Source organism: Pan troglodytes, chromosome 3, assembly GCF_028858775.2.
Source record: "Pan troglodytes isolate AG18354 chromosome 3, NHGRI_mPanTro3-v2.0_pri, whole genome shotgun sequence".
Lineage (NCBI taxonomy): Eukaryota > Metazoa > Chordata > Mammalia > Primates > Hominidae > Pan > Pan troglodytes.
The window spans coordinates 95,646,257-95,671,251 of NC_072401.2; the positions used below are offsets into that span (position 1 = coordinate 95,646,257).

The following is a 24,995-nucleotide window of genomic DNA, read 5'->3' on the forward strand; positions in this document are numbered from 1 at the left end:
AAAAGCAGTGGTCTAGAGGTAGATACTTGGATCTGTTCCCTCCTCAGCTGGTTGTTGTCCATCTGTGAGCTTTAAAATACTGTTCTTGGAATTTCAGTGTGCCTGGGCTGTAAAGGTGGCAGTATGAATTTTGAAGATTTTGAAATGTTTTCTCCAGATGGGTTTCACCAGTATGTCTTATTATTCCCCTGCTCAAAATCCTGTTGCTTTTTAAAAAAGACTAACCTTAGGCTTTATTCCATGTTAGCTCTGGTTTAATTCTTCATCCTTGTAACCTATTGACATTCTCTGCATTTGAGCCCAAGTAGACCACTTACTATTATGAAACACATGCAATTTTCTTCTTTAGTCCAGATATCCATAGCATTTTATTGGTCTCTGTTTTATGAAATTTTATTTTACTCCATTGTGCAGAGGAGGTATCAGAATTTAGTTATTTCTATCTAAGGTACTGAAAGAGAAAAATAGCAATTCAGTTGTTGGATAATAAAGGAGGCTGAAGAAGAAGATTGTATTTTTCTCCATCTTGTGTGTATAGCATGTGGTGCAGTTCTAAGCAGAGTAGAAAAATGCTTTTTGATTGACTAAAATTTTTCCTATGCATGAACACAAGGAGTCTTTTCTTTTTGCTTAAATGTGGACTTTAACCAGTTTCTTCAAGTGAAGTTAAGTGACAGAGAAGAAGGAAAAGTGAGACTATGTATAGCCACAATTCTCATATTAATTAATCTGTTTGGTTTATACATTATTTAGTTCCACTTAAATTCCTTTTATCATTGTTTCAGTTTTATGTTGTGACTGAACAATTAATATTTAAGCCATTCTGTGAATCAAGAGTGAAGTAAAAGTAAACTCTTCTCAGAATTTGAAATTTATAGATGGGTATATAATAGTGAACATAGATGAGATATTTGTATCCTTTTAAAATTTACCGTTGTCTTGGAGAAGGCATCAGTATACTTGAATTATATTGAGTTAATTTGAGGATCATTCTAGTTTTTTAGGAGATTTATCTCATTTTAAGCACTGAGAATAAAGTTTGAGTTACCGGATATGCAGTCAGGGTCTTTCAGTGATCTTAAGTCAGCAATATTTTTCATCCTTAAAGACATAAATATGTCAATGTTCACAGAAACAAAAAGAAACAGTTTGGATTCTTCTGACTGATGATGATAATTTTCAGATCGAGTCAAAATACAATGATAATTGCCTTAAGACCATTGTTATTGATATCTCTTAAATTGTTTTCTTTTTTTTCTCCCCATTAGGGAGAAGAATCAAATGAGTCTGCAGAATCTAGCAGTAATTGGGAAAAGCAGGAAAGTATTGTACTGAAATTGCAAAAGGAATTTCCCAATTTTGATAAACAGGTGAGTAGTCGTGTATGAAAATTTAATCAGTGTGTACTAAGTGTTTTTATTATAAAATAGTGTTAAGAGTTCAACCACGTAAAAGCTTAGGGTGAGTTTTGTATTCTTCTAATTAAATGTTCTCCTTTTATCAATGTTATAAAGTATTTTCATACTGTTTATTTATGTTGTTTATTTACCTTGTTTACTATAGTATCTATACTGTATTCCTAAGTCATTAAAAAATAACCGTAATAAAAATTGTGAACTCATTTATAACATGTAAGTCATCTAGAAAGTCATCTGTAACCCTGCCCCCATCAAGTAACTGCTTAGTTTTTTTCATGTTCTCATTCTTGAAATTTCTTACAAGAATTTAAAAAGTATTCCATTTCAGTGTCTTAATATTTTATAAGCTTTCTACTACTTCCCAGATAGTGAGAATATTTTCAGTCATTAAAAAAAAAGACTCATGCCACGCATCCTGTTGCTAAAAGGCCCTCTGTTTAATCCCATGATCATATATAGAAGCACATATTTGTTTAGCATTTAGAGTACATTTACACTTGCACTGATTTATTTGAGTATATATGTTCAGATAGTACATCTACTAAATTCTGATGAGCTGAATGCAAAATCTTGTTGCAATATTGGTTCTTTACCTTTGTTGAAACTACATGTTTTGAAGTTAGCAGTTTGTAAAAGCCTAGCTGCATATTCAAATTTCATTTTTAATTGAGAAAACATTTCTTGATCCTCTAGTGTTCACAGTACTTCATAGTGAGCGTTAGAAATGCAAAAAAATGTCAAGTTTTCTTTCCTTTGAAGACTATTGTGTATTTGTGGAGGTGAAATTACACAGAAAGCATTTGTAAAGCAGTGTAAAAACAAGTGCAAAATAATCAGCTATGAATTCTCTGTTTTCAGGTGATTAACTTATTTTTAAAAGAGCATAGACGTTTTCTGCAAGTTGCTAATTTGAGATTTTTAACAAAAAGATAAATGACTTATTTCTAGGAACTTAGAGAAGTACTCAAGGAACATGAATGGATGTACACAGAAGCTTTAGAATCTCTAAAAGTGTTTGCAGAAGACCAAGGTAATTATTCTGGGTCATAGAAAATACATACTTCTCATTATAGTCTGTATTTTAGTATATAAGAAAATGGTATATAAGAAAAGCTATTAGCTGTTAATCAGAGGGTGGGATTGCAAAAGATGTTGAAAGTAATGATGTAAAAACATTCTTTAACAACCAGTTTTTAAATGTTTTGACCTGCCTGTTCTTTATCATAGTGTAAAACAAAACAATAAGTATCTTTTTCTATTTGTTCAGTCTTTCTTAATAGTTAAGGCTACTTTTAAATTGCCATGTTTTATTGAGTGTAAAATAACCTTTTTAACAACTGTCAGGATGGATCTTGTGATTGGTGATATCATGTCATTACTGTAATGTAGATGTCTTAGCCTATACTTGCACAGGTATCAAAAGCACTAGCATCAAAAACTTAAGGGTATCATAGGCATGAACACATTTTGGAACACTCTTAATTCTAGGAACCAAATGATAGAGGAGAGGTGGTAAGGAAGAGTTGAGTCATACATGTTTAGTAACATACCTAAGGAAGAATCAAGTAGACTAGCTCTTCATAATTGCAAAGCCAGCATGGTAGCTTTAGGTGTTTTGGTTTGGTTTTTTTTTTTTTTTTTTTTAATAAATTGTTTTAAAAGGCTATACTACCAATACTGTTGATGGCACAGAAAATGATATTCTGTGGCAAAAAGAAAGCCACCAAATATGAGTTTGAAAAATGAGTCAGAAGAGCCATGTTATGAATGTGAAAACATTTGAGGAATACTTTAGCCAATTCATTTTGCTTATTTTTTATAAATGCACAAAAATAAAGGTATGATAATCTGTGTAAGTCTAATAGCTTTCTGAGTAAGTAAAAATTTCTGAATAAAGTATTGTATTATAGATTGGTGCATGTTTTCTCACTGGTACATAAAATAATGGTGTACCTTCATTCACAGGCATCTTAGAATTCTGTAAACTGATAATCAGTGATAAAGTAGTGGGGCTTTTTGATAATACTGTATTTGAATAATATTTTTTTATTTTTTATTTTTTTTGAGACGGAGTCTTGCTCTGTCACCCAGGCTGGAGTGCAGTGGCACAGTCTCGGCTCACTGCAACCTCCACCTCCCAGGTTCAAGCGATTCTCCTGCCTCAGCCTTCTGAGTAGCTGGGATTACAGGCATGCACCACCATGCCTGGCTAATTTTTATATTTTTAGTAGAGACAGGGTTTCACCATGTTGGTCAGGCTGGTCTCGAACTCCTGACCTTGTGATCTGCCTGCCTCGGCCTCCCAAAGTGCTGGGATTACAGGCGTGAGCCACCATGCCCAGCCTATTTGAATAATTTTTTAAGTAACGATGCAACTTAGAATATTGAAGATAGTATTGGAAAATTATGGATAGTTGAAACATACACACTTTTTATTAGTAAGCTTTATAGTAGTGTAAGCATCATTCTGCTATATTCTTCAGTGTTGGCGTAGTTGAGTGGGGCTGTTAGGAATATCTGAGACATCATACAGATATGCAGCTGCCATTTGTGTTCTCAGGACCTTTGTTAGAAAATAGAGATTTATATTTAATTTATTTTAAAAACAAGTTATCACCTGCTTTTGAAACAATTGTTTAACTTCAAATTCTACTTAAGTATTTTTAAAGTGTATCAAATTTAACAATAAATTGTGGTTGAATTCTTCTGTATTCAATAGGAATAGGTAAATGTTTTAAGTTTTTATTTGAAGTCTATCTTTATATTTATGTATTTCTAATTTAGTTACTGTTTTTGTCTTTTATATACAGATATGCAATATGCATCACAAAGTGAGGTTCCAAATGGAAAAGAAGTTTCTTCAAGAAGTCAAAATTACCCTAAAAATGCAACTAAAACAAAACTAAAACAGAAATTTTCAATGAAAGCACAAAATGGCTTTAACAAGAAACGTAAAAAAAATGTTTTTAATCCAAAGAGAGTTGTTGAAGACTCTGAATATGATTCAGGTTCTGATGTCGGTAGTTCACTAGATGAGGACTATAGTAGTGGTGAAGAAGTGATGGAGGATGGCTATAAAGGTAAAATTCTTCACTTCCTTCAAGATGCTTCAATTGGTGAACTTACTTTGATTCCTCAGTGTTCTCAGAAAAAGGCTCAGAAGATAACAGAACTCCGGCCCTTTAATAGTTGGGAGGCTCTGGTAAGGCTTTATTCTTTTTTTCCCCTTGTATGTGTGTGTGTATTTAATTCACAGTACCGGTTATAGTCAAGTTGTCTTCAGCCCAGGTAAGCATAGATGGGTGGCCTTATCCTGTGTAAAGTCAAACATTACTTTCATTGTAAGCCAATAGTATTTCAAATAGTGTCATATGACCTAATTTTGAATGAATTAAGGGGTGATTTTCCTGAAAAAACCCAAGCTGATTGGCTGGGAATACTGTCACTCATTCCTTTGCATAGAAACTTCGTTCATTTCACTGCAGAAGAAGAAATTAGAGCTTACATTTAGGAAGGAGTTGTTTGCTAGCCTGTTCTGATCTGTTACTGCTGAGACACCATGCAGAAAGCAAGAATGTGGCAGAAATTTTACTACAACTACTTGAAGAGCAATAGCAACGGCCAGGGGAGCTCCATGATTCAAAATGCCAGCCTAAGTGTTTTATGCTTCACCACAAAAGAAGCAATTGTTTATTTTCTTTTTTTCTTCTAAAAGTAACAGCTCAGTCTCTAACATGTTTTTGTTGGTTAAGCAACGCGGCCATTTTATGGAGTGTAGCAGGCTGCAGCGTTTTTAATTGGAAAGATAGAAAAATTTCTGGAAGCCTATAATTCAAGCGTTAGGTGAAGGGAAGGCATAAGCACTGGTAAGTACACTTTGCATGATCATTTTCTGGAATTTGACTTTCTATAAACAGGTTTTATACAGAATACCTGCATTTTGAGTTTTATGAATGCCAACAGTCATCAAATCTTATTCATACAGATAAATATAAGAACTCTTAAATTTTGCTTCAACCCTTATGTGGGCTTTTATAGCAGAAATTGTATATAGGCCTGTTGTAAAAGCAATATGGATGATTTTTTACAGCTTTAAAAGATGCAGCGACTCTTGATGCTTTATAAAATTTTTTAGGAAGTTTTATTCCCTAAGTTAGGGAGCAAAGTTGCTTTTGTGGTTAATTTTATACTTGAAACAAATCTAAATGAGCATTAAATGCCCTGATAAATGTCTTGAAGTGACAATAGGGGAGAGTCCCTGAACAGTGGTTGTAAATGCGTTTTTTTAATTAAAATATTTGAAAAATACAGAAACAACATTAATAATATTCCATAGCTTTAAAAACTAATAATAAAACCATTCGTTTTGCCTGAAGCCTTTGCTTTTCCAGAGAACATCTGTCAAAGCAGGCCCTTTCAAAACTTGTTTGGCTTTGCCTGAGTGATTTATTTGTTAAAGTATTTGCTGAAGGGCTTTCTTGTTGTTCTTTTCTTCCTTTTCTTCTTTCTTTTAATCTTTGATGGTCTCTTATGTTGTTGCAGAGTTGGGTTGCTCAGGCTTGTTGAGATTCTAATTTATTTAATAAGATATGCAATTATCTGCACTAGTTTGTTTAGTTGCTATAAATACTTGCCCGAATATCTTATAGTAAAAGTAAATTATACAATTTTACCAGAGGTATATGTGCCAGATGTTTTTAAAAAATATTCAGCAACTTAACATGTAGAAAGCACATTTCCCCTACTAATTAATCAGCAGAGTTTAAATTAGTCTTGACATGAATTTGGAGATTATGCATTACTTACTTAAACCTCCTAACATCTTGCCCCTTTCTAAAAGTTGAACATAAAGACTATATTGTTTGTTCTAACCATCCATCCAAATGTGAAATATTTTATGTAACAGTCTAAACGTATCTGAAAAGTAAACTTTCTACTTGAGTTCAGTGAAGACAGCAAAGTAGGTGAATGAGCTTTTTCAAATTAATAGTGTAAATTAGCAAGTAAATATAGATATGCTTTAAATTTTAATTTGCTTAGAACTTTGAGCTCCTACTTTAAAAACCTTTAGAATTTTAAATGTGATTTATTTATAGAGTACTTTTTTAGCCCAAACCCTACCCTAGAGCAGATTTAATATCTTAATAAAATTATCAAAAGTCAATATTATGCATATTTTTTAGTTAAAAGCTATATAATTTGCTTTTTCCCTGTTAATCAGTGAGGTTTGATAATGTACCTCTAAACAACTTCAAAAGGAAACAAAAGCCAAAAAAATTGTTTTGTGTTGATAGCTGCCATATTTAGAAATTTCTGTGAGAATTAGTTGAGGTTTTAATCATATTGCTCAGTCATATTTTAATGAAAATTACAAGGTATTAAATATATTAAGAACAACCTGCTAACAAATAGTCTGCTCTTTCTTGAAATCATTGTTTAATCTTACTTAGTCTTAAGAATTGGGGAATTTCTATTTACAAACTGTAAAGTTCATAAATATTTCATTAAAAAATGCATACTTGAGCCCGTGAATAAAGTACATATATACAATAGTAATTTTTGTTAAAAGTGAGGTTTCTTTAACGTTGGTGATTATTAAATGATTAAATGTAATCATTAGTATTTCATTGTCTTATTATAAAAGTAATTTGAATGTGAAAATTATATTGTGCCTTTTAAAACAACATTTGAAAAGTTGTAGATTATTGGGTTGTTTTCAAGGTAGTAGACATATAAATGTAATATAAGTGTAGTAGATATATATAAAATGTAAGTATAATATACTTATTAATATTACCTACTTGGTAATCTAATTTCAGTAAGTTTAGAGGTTACTACCTTTCTATACTACTATGACTTATTTGTCAGATAATTATGCTTTTTGAAACTAAAATACTCTTAAGATATTTTAGTCACCCTCATTTTACATGAGGAAAATTTGATTTTTTTTAAAGTATATTACCTAAAAGGATATTTATGCTTCAGCTTTATAATCATTTATTCTATGAGTCAAAATTTAAATATTGTTTTTAAATTTTTCTTCATAATTTTTTCCATTTTACTTACAGTTTTTCTGCATAATAGCAGTAATGTAGGTGCCTATTGTGAGAAAACCTCATCATTAAATCAAGTAGGGTTCAGAAATATAGCAAGCCAAAAATGTCATTAGTTTAAAAACTTGTACTGTTATTGTGGTAAAATTGGAATTTTTATTGCCAAATTTCACACATTTGATGGCATCAGTTCACCATCCACTTACTGGATTTTTGTCTAGCCTTGCACACAGTAGGGAGGGGATATTATTATGTCTGTGAAAAATACTACTCTGTTGCATCTTTATATGTTAATCAGAGTAGTAATGTTTTTATGCTGACCAATGCGACATGCATCAGTAACTCAACCTGAAAACTTTCGTATATGCATCTACTTCGTTAACATTTAGATCAGTGTAGATCCAGTTTTCCTTGGCTGATAACCAAGCAACTCAGGTTTAGTCCATGTCACACACTGTGCTCCTCATTGTGTTACTCTCATCTACTAGACTGTGGATTTTCTTTTTTGGTTTTTGTTTTGTTTTGTTTTGTTTTGAGACAGAGTTTCGCTCTTGTCACTTAGGCTGGAGTGCAATGGTATGATCTCAGCTCACTGCAACCTCCACCTCCCGGGTTCAAGCGATTCTCCTGCCTCAGCCTCCCTAGTAGCTGGGATTACAGGTGCCCGCCACCACACCTGGCCAATTTTTATATTTTTAGTAGAGATGGAGTTTCACCATGTTGGCCAGGCTGGGCTGGAACTGCTGACCTCAGGTGATCCACCTGTTGCGGCCTCTCCAAGTGCCGGGGTTACAGGCGTGAGCCACTGCATCTGGTCCTTTGCTTTGTTTAACTGGTGATTTCTGTAAAATACCTGGCCTAAATTGGCCACTTAAAGCATGGTAATACATATTTCTTCCTTCTGAATAAGGTGGCACCAGTGAATTTATTTGTAAGATTACTATATATTCAGGCTTTGTTTTAATTTGTGTAAGTTTGATAAGTTTGTATTAAAAAAAACTGCAAGTACATTTTAAGTACTTTGTAGGCTGCTGCCAGGTATTTATAATAATGAATAAGCTTGGGATTCTGTCCTCAGGGCTGTCTTTTGGTAAGTGGGGATTTAATGATTTGAAAATTAAATCTGCTTTTAAACAGTTTCCTCCTTCCTATGGAAATTCAAAAATATCTGTACAGTAAGAGTGACACACTGTGGCAAGAGAGTGATACTTCAGATGCTGACTGTTTTTGAAAGAAAAAAGTCCTTTGAGTAGTCACTTGAGTTTTTAATGAAGAGATATGATTGGGGCCATATTGATGAGTTTTTTTCATGTAATTATTCAGGAAGTAGCAGTTAGCTTTTTAACTTTCTTCCTCCTGAAAAAAAGATTTATCATTTTTTGAGAATGATTTGTTTTACCTAAAATTGAAACAGCATGTGCAGAAATGAAAAAGTAAAGTTTACCTCAAATTCTACCAAAGATACCCACCATGTAAGGTGTTTTGAGCATCATCTATTTATGTATACATTTGTATACTTCATACCATGTAAGCAGGATCATCTTTTCTGTGGTTTTCAGTAACTTCAGATTTACTAATAGATCCCACATTTATAGGGTACTTTGTATTTCTTAAATCTTTTTTGGGGGAAAGTTAAGTAACTTACAGGATTAAGTGATTTTTGTGTTCAGAAAACAGTAACATGGTGGCAGTAGAGTGTTCTTACATCTTTCCTTAAGTGAGAGCCCCTCTTTCCCCCTCCCCAAATTGTTTCTTTACTTTTTGTTAATGTTTATACTTTTATTATTTACACATATACTTAGATTAACAAATAATTCTATAGGCTTATTCTCCGCCCCCACAAAAAATCTATATCCACCCTTTTCCCCAGCCTGTTGCCCATGCTGCAGATAACTTCTTTCATGACTTTTTGTCTCATTGTTCTGATCACCTCCATATCTTTATGTAATATAGTTATAATGCACTTTTTGTCATTTGTAGGTCTTATCTATCAACTTAATATTATAGACAATAGGATTTAGCTCTCACTGTCTACCTCACTTCACATGCCCATTTTCTGTTCCCCAGTTCTGTTAATATATGTTAATATGGTAATTTTGAAGATCATTTTTAGTGTCTACATTGTTATGACTATGCAAATGCCTTTCATAGATGGACCATGTAGTATACTACATGATTTTTATTTTTTTTCTCATTTTTTTTTCCTAGTTGTTATTTGTCTCGGTTTTTCTCTTTGTTTATTTTCCTATATACTTGTCAGTAGGTCAACTCTAAAGTCTTTTCCAGTTGCCTAAATTTCCCGTCAGATTTTTTTTTTTTTCTTTTCCTTCTTTCAGACAGTCTTGCCCTGTCACCCAGGCTGGAGTGCAGTGATGCGATCTCAGCTCACTGCAATCTCTGCCTCCCACGTATAAGCGATTCTCCTGCCTCACCCTCCTGAGTAGTTGGGATTACAGGCGTCTACCACCACACCCGGTTAATTTTTGTATTTTTAGCAGAGACAGAGTTTCATGATGTTGGCCGGGCTGGTCTTGAACTCCTGACCTCAAGTGATCCGCTCACCTCCACCTCCCAGAGTGCTGGGATTACCTGGGCCTGTCAGATTTTAGACACCTCTGGTAATCTGCCAGTTTCATCTCTTTTAGAAAATCAGGAATCTTATCACCTGCTCTGATTTGGAAGTGGCCTTAGCATTTCATTTTCCTGTCATCCTGGAGAATCCTTTTGTCTCTCTCATTTTGAGTCTCTTGTTTCTGAATTCAGTGCATGCCACTTTTTTTATTCCATTGGTTTTGTAAGTGCATACTAGGTGATAGATGAATAACATAGTGAAGCTAGATGACCTGATTTTGAATTCTTGTCTGTCATTTTCTAACAGCTTACATATCTGTAAGCAAATATCTGTAAGTGGGGTGTAATTATAGTGCCTGCCTATGGGAAAGTCTAAAAATTAAATGCCATCAGTTGCCTGGCTCTTTAAAAACATTAGCTGCAGATATTCACAATAATTTGCATTGCAAGTGTTGTGTATATTATTAATGAAATGCTAAGAAACTATTTGTTGTTTTCTGTTTGTCCACTAAGTTCTAGCCATATTGAATCAAACTTTCTAAAATCAAACCATTCTTTTTTTGTTGTTGTTAAATATCCATGCCCACCCTATAGCTTTTTAAATCAGATTTATGGCTGGGCTTATGGGCACATTACCCACAATATATTAAGACTAACTGTTTTAGCCTCCCTTGTGATAGTTTGACAAAGTTCATTCCAATGGGATGTGAGCAGTGGTATGTTACAACTTTTGGAAAGTGTTGTTTCTTCCTGCCGGTGGAAGGGTCAATATGATGGTGGATGTTGAGGTTATTGAAGCAACAAGAGTTAGAAGAATCCTTAATTTTGGAAGCAACATACCAAATCTGAATCAGTTCCTCAGATTTTTATTTACATGAGAGATTAATAACTTTATTTAAACCTGTGATATTTGGGTTTACTGTCACAGCAGAATCTAATCACAGTAAATTCATTCAATTAAACTCTTTTTCCTTTAAAAAACTGTCTACTGCTGTTTTACATTCGTGGTTAGTGGATTGTTATTAGATAGATCTAAATTCTAAATCAGCAGCAGTCATTTTGATCATCTCTAAAGTTGGTTTACTTGTGTGGGAGGGGAGAGGTAGGGAGTGTTAAGGGGTCCTAAGGAGTTGTTCTGAAATTTCAACTTCAAAATAACCAAAAAGTGAAGTTCAGTTAAAAATCTCATAACCAACCCTTAACTGTTAAAGCGTCCTGAAGTAAGAATGACCTTGTTCTCCCCTTCATTGCCTCCCCCATTTTGTTATTACAAGAAATTTAAGCACACAGTGTTATAATGAACCCCCATGTGTTTCTTCCATACTCTTGTCCACTTCCTTCCATCATATTATTTTGAAGCACATCTCAGACATCATTTTATCCTTATAATTTTAAATGTGTATCTCCTGAAGAAACCATAACATTCTTATATCTAATAAAAATCATCAATAATTTCTTAATATCAAAATATTCAGAGTTCAAATTTCCAGTTGTCTCATAAATGCCATAGTGTTTGTTCATTTGTTTTATAGTTTGTTAGTTTGAATTAGGATCCAAGTAAGGTCCACTTATTAAGATTGCTTGATAGGTCTTTTAATCTGTAGATTCCTCATCCCTCTCTCTCTCCCCCTTCTGTTTTTCCAGTTTTTGGCAAAGAAACTGGGTTATTTGTTCTATAACTCTCCTGTCTAAACTTTTCTGATTATACCTCCCCAGTGTAGTTTAACATGTTCCACTGGACTAGTACTTTCTGTAAAATGATCATTAGAAGGTTAAATGCACCCACCAATATTATTACATAGTTAGTGATGTGTTCTTTCATCAGAAGACAGTAATATCTGATTGTTACTTTTTGTAACATTAGCATCTGTTGATGCTACATGTCTGGATCCATAATTCATTAGCCATTGCAAAATTAATACTTTTTATTTTATTTTATTTTTATTTTGAGACAGTCTCTCGCTCTGTCACTCAGGCTGGAGTGCAGTTTCGTGATCTTGACTCACTGCAACCTCTGCCTCCTGGGTTCAAGAAATTCTTGTGCCTCAGCCTCCCGAATAGCTGGGATTACAGGCGTGCACCACCACACCCAGTTAATTTTTGTATTTTTAGTAGAGACAGGGTTCCACTGTGTTGGACTTGAACTCCTGGGGCCTCAAGTGATCCACCTGCCTCGGCCCCAAAAGTGCTGAGATTACAGGCGTGAGCCACCATGCTGGCCTGCAAAAATAATATTTTAATACTGTTATTGCTGCTTGTTGAGGAAGTATCTATAAAAGAACTTCTTACATCTACCACTCTAAATGTTGCCGTTCATATACAAAATTCAGAATAAATGTTTATTCTTTCCTTTAATTTTCCAGCTCTCAAAATGATTGGTCACCCCCACCTTTTAACCCTTTCTTGTGGCTTCCAAATGACCATAATTAATTTATGCTCTCAAAAAATAAGTAAAAGGAAGAAAATTTTTTTATAAATAAAAAGACATCAAACTTAAATATGTAAATTGGTACAGCTTAAGTGAATTTGTGATTTATGTCTGCTGTAATTTTTTTATATTAGGAAGTTTCAGCTATGAAGGAAATTTTACACTTCAGAAAGCTGTTCAGTGGCAGAAAATATGATAATGACAGATTAGATCACAATATGCTAATTTTTTCAGTTACCTCTCGTGTAACACAGCTTTTGAAAATATTTGAATAGTACTATATTCTTTTTTAAGTGAAAAAAAAAAAAAGAAACCTGTAATTGCTTTATAAAGATTCAGTGTGCTTCAGCTTCACTTTGAATATATCCACTTAGTATAATCTAACATTGGTTTTCTTAATAATGGTTATGTGACTTACATGTTAGGAATCTTCACAGTACACATTTTACTTTTTATCTGTTTCTCAGAAAATATTGACTGTTATTTATCACTAAACTCATAATATGCTTAGGCACTAACCTTCAACAATACAGTAACATCTTTAGATTTCTACCGAATTGTGAATATGTTATTAGATGAATATTTACCTCTCCATGTGTTTCTGGCACATATCTTCAAAGCATAACTATTATGAATAAAATTATACATTTATAACCACTGTGAATAGTTACGTATTTAATTACTCAGAACTGTCCATGAGAAATACTATAGAAATTATTTACCATGTGGTGTATTTTATATAAATTCATTATAATTGGTGAAAGATTAAGTTTGTTTGTTTGTTTTTGAGACGGGGTCTCACTCTATCACCCAGGCTGGAATGCAGTGGCGTCTTGGCTCACTGCAACCTCTGACTCCCGGGCTCAAGCCATCGTCCCACCTCAGCCTCCTGAGTAGCTGGGACCACAGGCACGTGCCACCACACCGGCTAATTTTTTGTATTTTTGGTAGAGATGGAGCTCTGCCATGTTGCCCAGGCGGGTCTTGAAATCCTAGGCTCAAACAATGCTCTTGCCTTGGCCTCCCAACATGCTGGGATTATAGGTGTGAGCCACCACAACCGGCCAGTTTATTGTTTTTTGGTAGTTAAAACTTAACACTTTACTTTTTGAAATTATTTCTTCCTTGGCTTCTCTGATACCACATCCTACATTTCTTCTTGCTCTGTCTTTTTAAATGCTTCTAAATGTTGATGTTCTTCAAGGTTTTGCTCTCAGTCTTCTAATCTCCAATTTCATGTGCTTTTCCTTAGGTAATCTCATCAGCATCTTTGACTTTGATGGTCACCTGTGTGGCATCTTTTTCTCCAGCTTACATCTCTTCCCTAAGATACAGATCTTTATTTAACTAACCACTGGCTCTTTCTCGAAAATTTGGTAGCTGCCCCAAATTTAATATATCCAGAAACAGACTTCCTTTGCCATCTTGGTAAATTTTAATCTCAATAGATGGTACCACTAATCTGTTAGCATTGAAGCCAGAAGTCTGGGAGTCAGGCTTAACTCTTCATTCATCTCCCCACACTTAATGGGTTCTACCTCCTGAAGATCGTGAATCTTATCAGTTTCTCCGTGTCCAACACAGACCACTATTGTCTCTCAACTCAAAGCCTTCTTAATAGTTTTTTGCTCTCAAGCCTTCTTCACATTACTCTCATAGAGTTCTTTCTAAACAGGAACTCTCTAAAACCCTTCAATAGCTTTTTAATGCCCATAAGTTCAGTTTAGAACGCATCAAAATGATTCATACCCTTACTGCCTTCCTGTTCAGACTTGTCTGTTGCTTCTCTAGGTTCTGACATGTGAATTTATCTTTCCATTAAAACAGTTCTTTTATTATTTCTGGCTTCTTACTCCATAAGGAATTACTAGGTCTTAGATTTTATTAGTCTTTTTGTGATGAGTGCCCATGAACTTTTGTTGTTTCCCTTGTTTATACCAGAGGTTATGCTTGAAATTGTTACTTGTGTTTCCCAATGTTCGTAGACCACAAGGACAGGGCTGTGTCTATCTCCCAGATAATTCAACAGTTACAGTAATTTCTGTTAAAAAAAAGAAAGAAAGAAAGAAAGAAATGGTAGTTGGTTACAGAAAAAAAAAGTGTATTTTGAACTTTTAAGGTCTTAAATTATTTTATTTAGGGAGGTACTAGTTATACAGTGAAAAGGGCATGGAATTTTTCTCTTACCCAGCTTTGTGATGTTGGAAATTGAACCTTAGTTTTTTCATCTAGATTTGGTAGGCTAGTCTTGGTAGTTGTTACGAGGATTTAATGAGTTACTGAATAAAAGGTATCTAATAGTTACTGGCACATAAATGGCACCTAATGTATGTTCATTCCTTATTTCCTGATTAATTTGTTGGGTTTCTCTCACATTTACATGTATTACACACACATACTACAATCAGCATGAGATTGGTTTATGGCCTATAATTTTTGGTTGCATTTAAAAATAAAAGTATTTTAGCTAAAAGTTCTAATAGAACCTCCTTAAGACACTGATTGTTATCTATACTGCTGCTTATGAATAGATCTTTCCCCTGAAAAGCACAAAGTAGGGGGAGTAGGAGATCATATTGTGATTATGAATTTTGTCCCTGTGAAAAATATAGAGTAGTATGCAAATAAACTTAGTATTTAACAGTGCCATTTTTGAAGTGCTAAGAATAGATTGGATATTTTGTATATTTCCAAGTTATTCTAGGATAAATATGGAAAATGTATATTGCTATAAACTGTATTTTATTTAATTATCTTAGTATATCCAAAAAGCACTTAATTACTATTGCTTGAGCTTTTTGCTGAACTTAGAAATACTGTGATCACAGTGATTACTTAGAGTTGTTAATGTGATTCTTGTCATAACTTGGAAAAATATGCTAAATAGGATGACGTGAATAAAAATCGTGTGGTATTTTCCTAATAGATGGTTTTATTTTAGTTTCCTAGATTTAGTTCTGGCTTATGGGATTTTCATTTTTGCCCCAAGTATTTCAAATAGCTTTTGGACTTTCTCATCCTTTCCACTAAAAATATTTTTTGTCATGTTTTATAGAATATATATTTTCAGCTATCTATCTGAAAAATTCTAGTTCTGATATAGCTTTTACATATGAAGTATTCAGTGCCTCCTTTTGAAAAATAAATACAACTATATTTTGAAAGAAGTTCTGTGAGTTTTCACAGAGAACCATTTATAGTATTATATTGAAATTGGTTTTTAAAAACCTTATCTAGTTATTGAATTGGTCATAGTTAACTTTTGATTCATGTGATATCTCTCCATGTGATAGTCTCTGTTTAGAAGTAAAGTATCAAGTGACAAATAATTAGAGTTTTGAAAACTTGAGGGGCTATACTTTGATGATAGATGTGGAAAAATATCTTTTAAGATTAATCTTAATATGTAATAGTCATAGGAAATGACAAGTAGAGGTGAGAGATCAGATTTGCAGTGACTACATTTGATACTATTACCTTTGGTATTAGGGAAAAGTGAATTTAAGATTTTGAAATGTTTTTAAAAACTTGATAGGAGATAGTAACAATTACTTGTGAATGTTTCTCTTAGAATAGCTGCCAGGGTCAAAGTAACAAGTTTGGGATTATGCATTTTTTGAGGTAAGATATATTTTACTTTAACATAATGAGTTTGATGTGTGACAGTAGAATATAAAAGTGAAACATGTAGCAACTCAAATATAAACATGAAGAATCAGGTTCTCTTAGTAGTTGACTATAAGCTCATTAAGTAAAAGTTTAAATTAGCAAACTTGTTTTCCTCATAAAGAAATCAGGATTGCCTTTCTCTTTCCTAGATCTGAACTATTCAATTATTTTTCTTTTTATGCCATAGTTCACAAAGATGTCCAAAACTAATGGCTTATCAGAAGATTTGATATGGCACTGTAAAACACTGATCCAAGAAAGAGATGTAGTTATAAGGCTTATGAACAAATGTGAAGACATTTCAAATAAATTGACCAAACAAGTTACCATGCTTACTGGAAATGGAGGTGGATGGAACATAGAACAACCTTCCATTCTAAACCAAAGGTAATCTTTGTTGAATATATTTATTCGTATTTTATCTCAATTATACAAAATATCTGAATTTATTTCTGTATCATGCCTAGAAAGTGATATGGCAACTAGTGGTAGGAGAGAACCCCCGGGTTTTCTGTAATGGCACGTAAGTGGACTATGAACTGTTTTTCATTGATTTCCCCCACCCCCAAGTAGGGTATTTTATTCTATCATATCATTATAAATTAAAGGGGGGGATGGTATGATACTATATGACCAGTGTCTTTTTTGCCTCATAACAGGTAATTGTTTATATAATCAGAGAAACTGAAAAAGTGGTTTTAGTTACTCCTATACACAAATTTGATATCCTAAAAAAAGTCAGCTGCTTAATTGCATCAGCGTAAAACCTCCTTTCCTAGCCCATTTTCTTTTTAATCATAAATAAAATGAAATGATATCCCATACTGTGATGAAATGTTTTAAATGATAAGGCCAGCTTTTTAAATCTCCTTTTGGGGTAGAAATACATCAGCAAGGGAAAGGACAGATACTTTGATTAAATAGATCATATAAGTCTACATATTTCCCCAATTTGCTACTTTCAATAAAATACTTGTCAGAATTCATGCAAAAAAAAAATACTGTCTAGTGGCCAGTACATATTAAAATGGTTTTTGTAATTGTGATCGCCCACATTTTGCATGTTGTTGGCGGATTGGGGTGGGGGAAATTGTGTTGAACTTCTTTAAAAGTTTGTATATTTTTAAGTAGTTTGGAGACTCAGAACTGTTCAGAATACTTCCCTTTTTAAAAAGAAATAATATAAAACTGTTAATAGTGTGATACTTATAGTGGCAAAACCATGGAAACAAATGGAGTTCCTAAAATTAGGGAATAATTGAAATGAATTATGGTATATCCATACTTTGCAATGTTACACAACTTTCAAAATGAGTTACATCTGTTCAAAGTATTTCTGATAGGTTAAGATTAGCAGTAGGATCTCATTAAAATTAATTGCCTTAGTTGCTGATTTTATTTACTTCTGATATTTTTCTAAGTTAATGATCAAAGCATATTTGCTGATCATTGGTTAATAATTTAAAATCAAGGTATGGAAAAAAAAAAACAAGATGATTACTGGCCTTTAATAGTAAGCTACAATCTTTTCTGTGCCCTTCTAGGGTGCTATGGGATGGTGTAGGGAAACGTGATGCAGTTCCCACAAAGAAGCTCTTTTCTCTGTTGCATAGAAAGAACTATATCAGCAAATTTCATCTCCTAAAAGTGTAGTTGGAGCTGCTGCTTCTTGTTCTCCAGCATTGGATATGGGGAGTTCTTCACTCTACAAGACTTACCCAGTTGAGTCTACTTTATCATAATTTGGATTTTTAAAAATCAAGTGCTTTATTGCATCACTTTAAAAATTTCTCTCTCAAAACCACATTCACAAAGTCCTGTTACTTGTAAATAGTTTGATCAGGTAATAAACTATCCTTTCCATTAGACTGAGGATTTTTTAAATGAAATACTTAATAGATGAGAAAAATAGTTGTTGTTGTTGTTGTTTTTAAGTGCTTGTTGGATCTTATCCAAAGTACAACTTCTAAAACCTATATGGATAGTCTCTTTAGAGTTTATTTAAGTGCACTTTTAGGGGTTAGAATTTGTTGTCTTGATTTTTGTTCTTCAGCCAAGGTAAGAGTTGCATAAGCAATTTTTACTTGGTGTACTGGCCAGGCATTGTGGGTACTTAGTATGTAGACATTTAAAGTTGTCTCTTTGCTTTAGTAAAGGATTTATTAGCACAGAGGAAAGTATTAGACTATCCTGATGAATAACCTATCATGCTTGCATTTTTCTCTAAACAGAACAAGTTCTTCATGACGAAGTTTACTTTGCTACAAACTGTTGCAAATTTATGTGAATTGTAGGAGAAGAAAGTTTGCCTTTTAGAAATACAGATAATTCCGGAATTCCTTGTGAAAAATGATATCTTTATAGGGAAAAGCTAAAGTTTTCATATGTACTTCAAAACCATTACTTTCATAATCTTTATTTTAAAATGTCAAAATTTAAATTGCTTAAAATATAATACAGTGAGGAAAAAGAAAATAAATCCTTAGTATTTCTCCTGTTTTATTCTTACTATAGATGTAGCCATCTCTAAAGCTTTAGTTAATTAATCTATAATTTATCAGCCTTAAACTAAAAAGATTTCTCACATGTTCAGAATACAATATATTTAATCAAGTGTGTCTTGCCTTTTGAGCTAAATCTGCCAAGGTTCTTCTGATCTTGTTCATCCTGAACTTGACAGCATGGTTCCTACCCTGTTCTTACACAGGAGCTCTGAGACCCTTTGTCAGTGATGTGAATGCAAATTAACACTGCAGATGTGGTTTCACTAACTCAAAAGTAGTAGGATGTAAATGTTTAGTTTGAACATTTCTGTCACTACAGACTAATATTGTGGTAGTATTTGCAGCAGCCATGTCATACTTACGGGACATAAACATTTGGTCGGACAGCATCCCTAACCTGTTTTCTATGAACTGCTTTAAACAAGTCTCTCTAGCCCTGTATTTCTGTATTTTAAACTCAAATTTATCACATCACATGTACCCCTGTTGTTTCTATTTTACGCCTTTCTCACCTTTGAAAATAATTTTGAAACTAGTTTCTCTGGCAGATTTAAACCCAATTGAATTTTCAGACTGTGGAGAAATCATAGTAACTCTGGAGGGAATTTTTTTTTTCCCCTAACAAAACAATAACTTCAAAATAGCCTGTTGCCTCATTTTCTTTCATTATCTCAGAAAATCTTTAAATCACTTTTTTTCCTTAGTGAGAGATAAAAAATCTTCAGTTCAGAGATATTTTAATACTCTGTTGAGAAGAAAGCACTTAACTTATTCAGAAGACCTGAGCAAATCCCCATGTTCTTAACAGTAAATTGGTGGTTCAGATTTATATTTGGTCATGAAAATTCTTAGAAAACTGTGAAGCATCAAAATAGATGGGAAATATGATTATATACCATCTAAATATTAGAACCAACTAGAAAAGAATATAGGTATCCTATTTTTAAATGTCGTTATAATAAATGGGTTCAGAGTCTATCAAAATTGCATTTTCTTTGGTCCTTTTACATGCTGAGAAAGGATCTGTAATTGGCAGCAGTTCCGTGATAGTAAGCAACAAAGCTACTTGTAATTTAGACAAATCTAACAGAACAGCAAACATATATACACATTAATACTTTATATTTTTATAACAAATATTTCAATGTAATAAAACCATTTCATGTCCTGATCAAAACACCTTACCATAATTTGTCATTTTGAATAAAGCAATTTTATTTAAATTTTAAAAATCTGTGTAGTTTTTTAAATTTCATCACTTTTTAAAATTTGATGTTATAGTGAGTATTTTGACAGTTAAATAGACTCTTCCCAATGTGTGTTGGTGATGAAGAATTTCAGTAATTTTTGTTTATTAAGAATATTTCGTGGCTATTTGTGATAGGTTGTATGTTGGGATGGCATGTGGGTCCTTGGCTGCATTTATAAGTGATGTATGCCTACCTTATCAAGTTTCATTAGTTGTAAATTGTGAGCCTTATGTGAATAGGATGACTAAAGAATTGGGAAGGATGCATAAAAATAATGGAAAACTCAGTGTGTTGACTGTAGGATGGGTGGGTCAGGATGAAAGATAACTTTTTCATTTCTACTATTTACTGGTTAAGTGCTGAGCTCTGGATCACACCTGGATTGGATACTGGCACTACCATTGCAGATACAGATTTGGTTAGCTACATGACCTTGGGCAAGTTACTTAACTTCTGTGAGCCCCAGTGAACTTCTCATCTGTAAAATGCAGATAATTAATATTTCCTATTTTTAATATGGATTAAATGAAATAATAATGTATATTAAGCCCATAGCATAGTCTGAAATATGGTAAATATTCCAGTGTTCGCATTTACTCTCACCGTTATAGTAGAAATAATTGTTTTGGATCTGGAAATTAAAATGTCTATGATAACATGTTCCATTTGTTACTACTTTTATAGTAGTAGCATAGAAATTATATTGATTGGGAAAGCAAAGACCTTTTTTAAAATTCAGCAAAAGAATTGTAAAGACAGAATTAGAAAATTATAAAGACAGAATTAGAAAAGAATTATAAAAGGCAGAATTAGAAATACTGCTTTTTCTCCTACCTATACTTTTAGTTGTATTAAGTGGGAAATGTTTTATAAGTTGCATACCCCACAGTTAAAACATAGATTCTGATTTAAGATGGACATCATTCAACTACCTGTTCTTCACTCAGTTCTAATTATGTCTTGATTTCAGAGTTTGATCCTTCAACAATTTATTATACTATAGCTATGTCCAGACCCTTCCCTGTGTGCAAACAGGATATATGCAAGAGGAAATTAAGGGGACAGGATAAAAGCTGGAGAATGGGAGGCATGGCCTTGTCCTATGTTTTCACATTAATGTAAGGTGTTTTAGTGAATATGAGAATAGGCTTTGGAGTGAGATCGATATCCTGAATTAAAATCTTAGTCTTAACACTTTGTAGCTATGCAACCTCAGGCAAATTAAGTTTTTTTTTTTTTTTTTATCTGTTAAAGTGATGATAGTAACTACTTTATGGGATTTTTAAAGGGTTAAATGAGGTGATGTTTGAAAAATGATATCTGTGCCTATGTATAATAGATGTTCAATAAGTGATAACTGTTAATAGTTTTTAACCATTTGAACTATTGTTTTCATTCTGTTGTTGTTGTTGTTGTTGTTGTTGTTGTTGTTGTTGTAATTGAGACAGGGTCTGGCTCTGTCACCCAGGCTAAAGTGCAATGGCATGATCTCAGCTCACTATAACTTCTGCCTCCCAGGCTCAGTTGATCCTTCCACCTCAGTCTCCTGAGTAGCTGGGACTACAAGCATACGTCACCATGCCCGGCTAATTTTTTTTGTATTTTTGGTAGAGATAGCGTTTTGTCAATGTTGCCCAGGCTGGTCGCGAACTCCTGAGCTCAAGCAATCTGCCCAGCACAGCCTCGCAAAGTGCTGGGATTACGGGCATGAGCCACTGTTTTCATTCCTTATAACTCTGCCATATTACTTTCCAAACAATTCATTCTCAGGGATTAGTCTGTTTATATGTTTCCAAATTAAATAAGGTTTTTGACACTTGCATGCTACTTTCTACTCTCACTGTCTTTTAGCATTTGCTAAAACATCAGTGAACATCAGTGAGTAGAAAGTAGCATGTAAGTGTCAAAACAAATAATTTTGCTAAACATGTGCTGTGTACATTTGTACGTAGTACGCACATAATACACACAGAAATGCGTGCTTCAGAATTATACATACCACTGATATTAGGAGTGATTGACACACATTGAGAAAGTATTTATTAAACCTACCTGGCCAAAGTAGCAAATTATGTTTGCGTTTTTTTTGTCCTAATACTTTTAAGTTCTTTAATGTGCTAAAAATCAAATCAACACAATTCAATTTTCTATTATAAATACTAGCTTAGTATTAATATTATCATAGTTAATATTCTAATCATTTATGGAATTAATTTGGAGGTACTATATCATGACCAAATATGGAAATGCTTGATTCTTACTGCCAGAAGAAATAAATAAGAATAGAGAATAAAGTTTGAGAAGATCTGAAAAATCATTTATGTCTTGGGTTCATTTTTTTTAAGTAGGTGTACATAGCATCTAACAGTTAAAAGGTAAGATTAGACCTAGGCATTTTAGTTTTTATGTGCATTGTAATAACTAATAGAAAACTGATAGAAATATAGATGTGTAATATTTGGTAACTCTCTCTTTACCAGTTTGTCACTCAAGCCCTATCAGAAGGTTGGTTTGAATTGGCTGGCATTGGTACATAAACATGGACTTAATGGCATTTTGGCAGATGAAATGGTAAGTGTACTTTATTTCTAAGATTTGTTGTTGAAAGTGTCATTAAAAGGTATTCTTGCTGTCATTTAAAACATGAAACTTTTTTTTGCTACTGTAGTTAACTACTGCCACCTCAGTAGTTTTTTATTTTATCTCATCTTTGTTTTTGATAGAGTTAGTTCTACCCTCCTCACTCCTCCCCAAGATGAAGATAGATTTATTGTCTTTCTGATTGTCAGATTAGTAAATACATGTTACAAACATAAAAATACAAATTAAAAAATCGAAATCAAAGTCACCTATAATTCTGACACTTAAACAAGAACTAGTTTGGTGTCTTCTTTTCTAGATACTACCTTCTGCAGATGTTGTGTATGTACATGTGTACGTACATACATATATGTGCTTTTTCTACAGCTGCCTTTAAAATTGTAACTTAGATCCCTGTCCTTGTCAGTGAACAAATCCACATATATAACAGCAACATCATTTCAGCTATTTTATTTTTATTAGAGGTCTCTCCGGGTCTCTGTTCTTTCTCAAATCACATTTCCTTAAAGCTGAGTTCACAAAGTTTGTTATAGCCAGTAGTCCAGGTGTTGTCATATGGAAACTTGACCTTTAATCTAACATCTCTATTCCTCCAGCTATACTTTTTTGAAGTGTATATTTAAAATGAGTCATGTTCAGCAAAAAAAATGTTACACTGTGTGTTGGATTCCTAAAATAAAAGTTAACACAGATAATGATATTTGTTCCCTCATTAGCCTCTAAGAAAGTAATCTTTAGCATTGTAAGATATTTTCCCATATATATTTCATACTGTCATTAAAATAGAGATACTGTTTATCTAATAGAAAAGTGAATAATATTCACAGGATTTCAAAATACTTACAGAAATTACAGAATATATGTCATTTCAGTTGTGTGACTGCACTTGGAAATCAGACCTGGGTTTGGGGTCCCCAGCTTTGCCTTTCAGGAGCTATCTGATCCTTTCCAGTTGACCTAATCTCTCAAAACTAATAATAAAATGTAGATAGTCTTTATATCATAAGATTGCATTTGCTATCAAATGAGGTATATATTATGTGAAACTATTTTTGTAACCTGTAAAGCGCAACACAATATTTATAAGTTGATGGCTTAGTCAGCTAGCATTGCCATAACAAAATACCACAGACTAAGTGGCTTAAACAACAGAAATTTGTTCTTAACAATTCTGGAGGTGGACAGTCCAAGATGAGTGTATCGGTAGCTTGCGTTTCTCCTGAGTCCTCTCTTTGACTTGAAGACAGCCACTTTCTTACTCTGTCCTTATGTGGCCTTTTCTGTGTATGTACACATGCCTGATATTTCTTCTTACAAGGACAGTCATATTGGGTTCAGGACCCACACTTACGAACTCATTTAGCCTTAATTTCCTCCTGAAAAGCCCTGTCTCTAAATACAATGGCATTGGAGGTTATGACTTCAATGTATGTATTGTCAGTGGGAAGGAGGTGGACACAATTCAGTCCACAACAGTTGATAGCATTCAGTTCCCCTGAGGATCTGTATCTCCTAAGTAACTTTTTTAAACCAGTATTTTAATGATGTCTAATTTAGTTGCAGTAAAATGTACAAATATACAGCTTAGTGACTTTTTACATATATGTACACCCATGTGACTACTACCCAGAGAAGCTTTTCCATCATCCCAGAAAGTTTCTCATGCTTTTTTCCAGTTACTGCTACCACTATTCTTATACCTATCATCGTGGATTTTTTTTTGGTTATGTAGTATATGCAGTATACTCTATACTATTTGTTTTTGGTTCATTTGGTGCAACATAATGTTATTGAGATCTATCTGTGTTCTTATATGTATCAGTAATTTTTTTGTTTCTGTTTTTGTTTTTTTAAATTGCCATGTGGTATGGTAGTCCATGGTATAAATACAGTGCAATTTGTTGATCTTCTTCTGTTGGATATGAATATTTAGGTTATTTCTTTTCTATTCTTTTTTCTTTCTTTCCTTTTTCTTTTTAAGCAGGTGCTTGTTCTGTCACCCAGGCTGGAGTGCGGTGGCGCACTCTCAGCTCACTGCAGCCTCGACCTCTTGAGTTTAGGCAGTCCACCCACCTCAGCCCTCCCGAGTATCTGGGATCACAGACATGCGCCACCATGCCCGGCTAATTTTGTATTTTTGTAGAGATGGAGTTTTGCCATGTTGCCCAGGCTTGTCTCAAACTCCTGGGCTCAAGTGATCCACCCGCCTCAGCGTCCCCAAGTTCTGGGATTACAGGCATGCACCACGGCACCCAATCTGTTTAGGTTATTTCCAGTGTTTGGCTATTAAGATAAAACTATGAACATTCTTACCCAAGTCCTTTTGCCAACATAAGCACTCATATCTCATGATTATATTCTTAAGGGTAGAATTGCTGGGATAGATTAGGCATATGTTTCCTCCATTTAGTCATGGGACATTGCCCTTAAACCATTCAGTGGATATTAAACATTCACTGTGTCTAAGCAATAACCAAAATTATATCCTTTCCATGCAATGC

At 33.5% G+C, this 24,995-nt stretch overlaps 1 protein-coding gene across 8 annotated transcripts in view; it reads left to right on the forward strand.

Annotated features, from left to right (window-relative positions):
• The window catches only part of SMARCAD1 (SWI/SNF-related, matrix-associated actin-dependent regulator of chromatin, subfamily a, containing DEAD/H box 1), an 83,464-nt gene that overhangs the window by 40,806 nt on the left and 17,663 nt on the right, over nt 1-24,995 (forward strand). For 6 of the 8 annotated variants that reach the window (XM_009448038.4, XM_063809688.1, XM_001163670.6 and 3 more), the window contains 5 exons: nt 1,269-1,370; nt 2,367-2,448; nt 4,229-4,620; nt 16,327-16,526; nt 22,374-22,464. In XM_009448038.4, coding sequence (XP_009446313.1) covers nt 1,269-1,370; nt 2,367-2,448; nt 4,229-4,620; nt 16,327-16,526; nt 22,374-22,464 — 867 coding nt within the window. Of the gene's footprint in view, nt 1-1,268; nt 1,371-2,276; nt 2,449-4,228; nt 4,621-4,921; nt 5,285-16,326; nt 16,527-22,373; nt 22,465-24,995 lie in introns of those variants that run through there. The other 2 variants (XM_063809690.1, XM_003950375.6) reach the window with 2 other exon arrangements.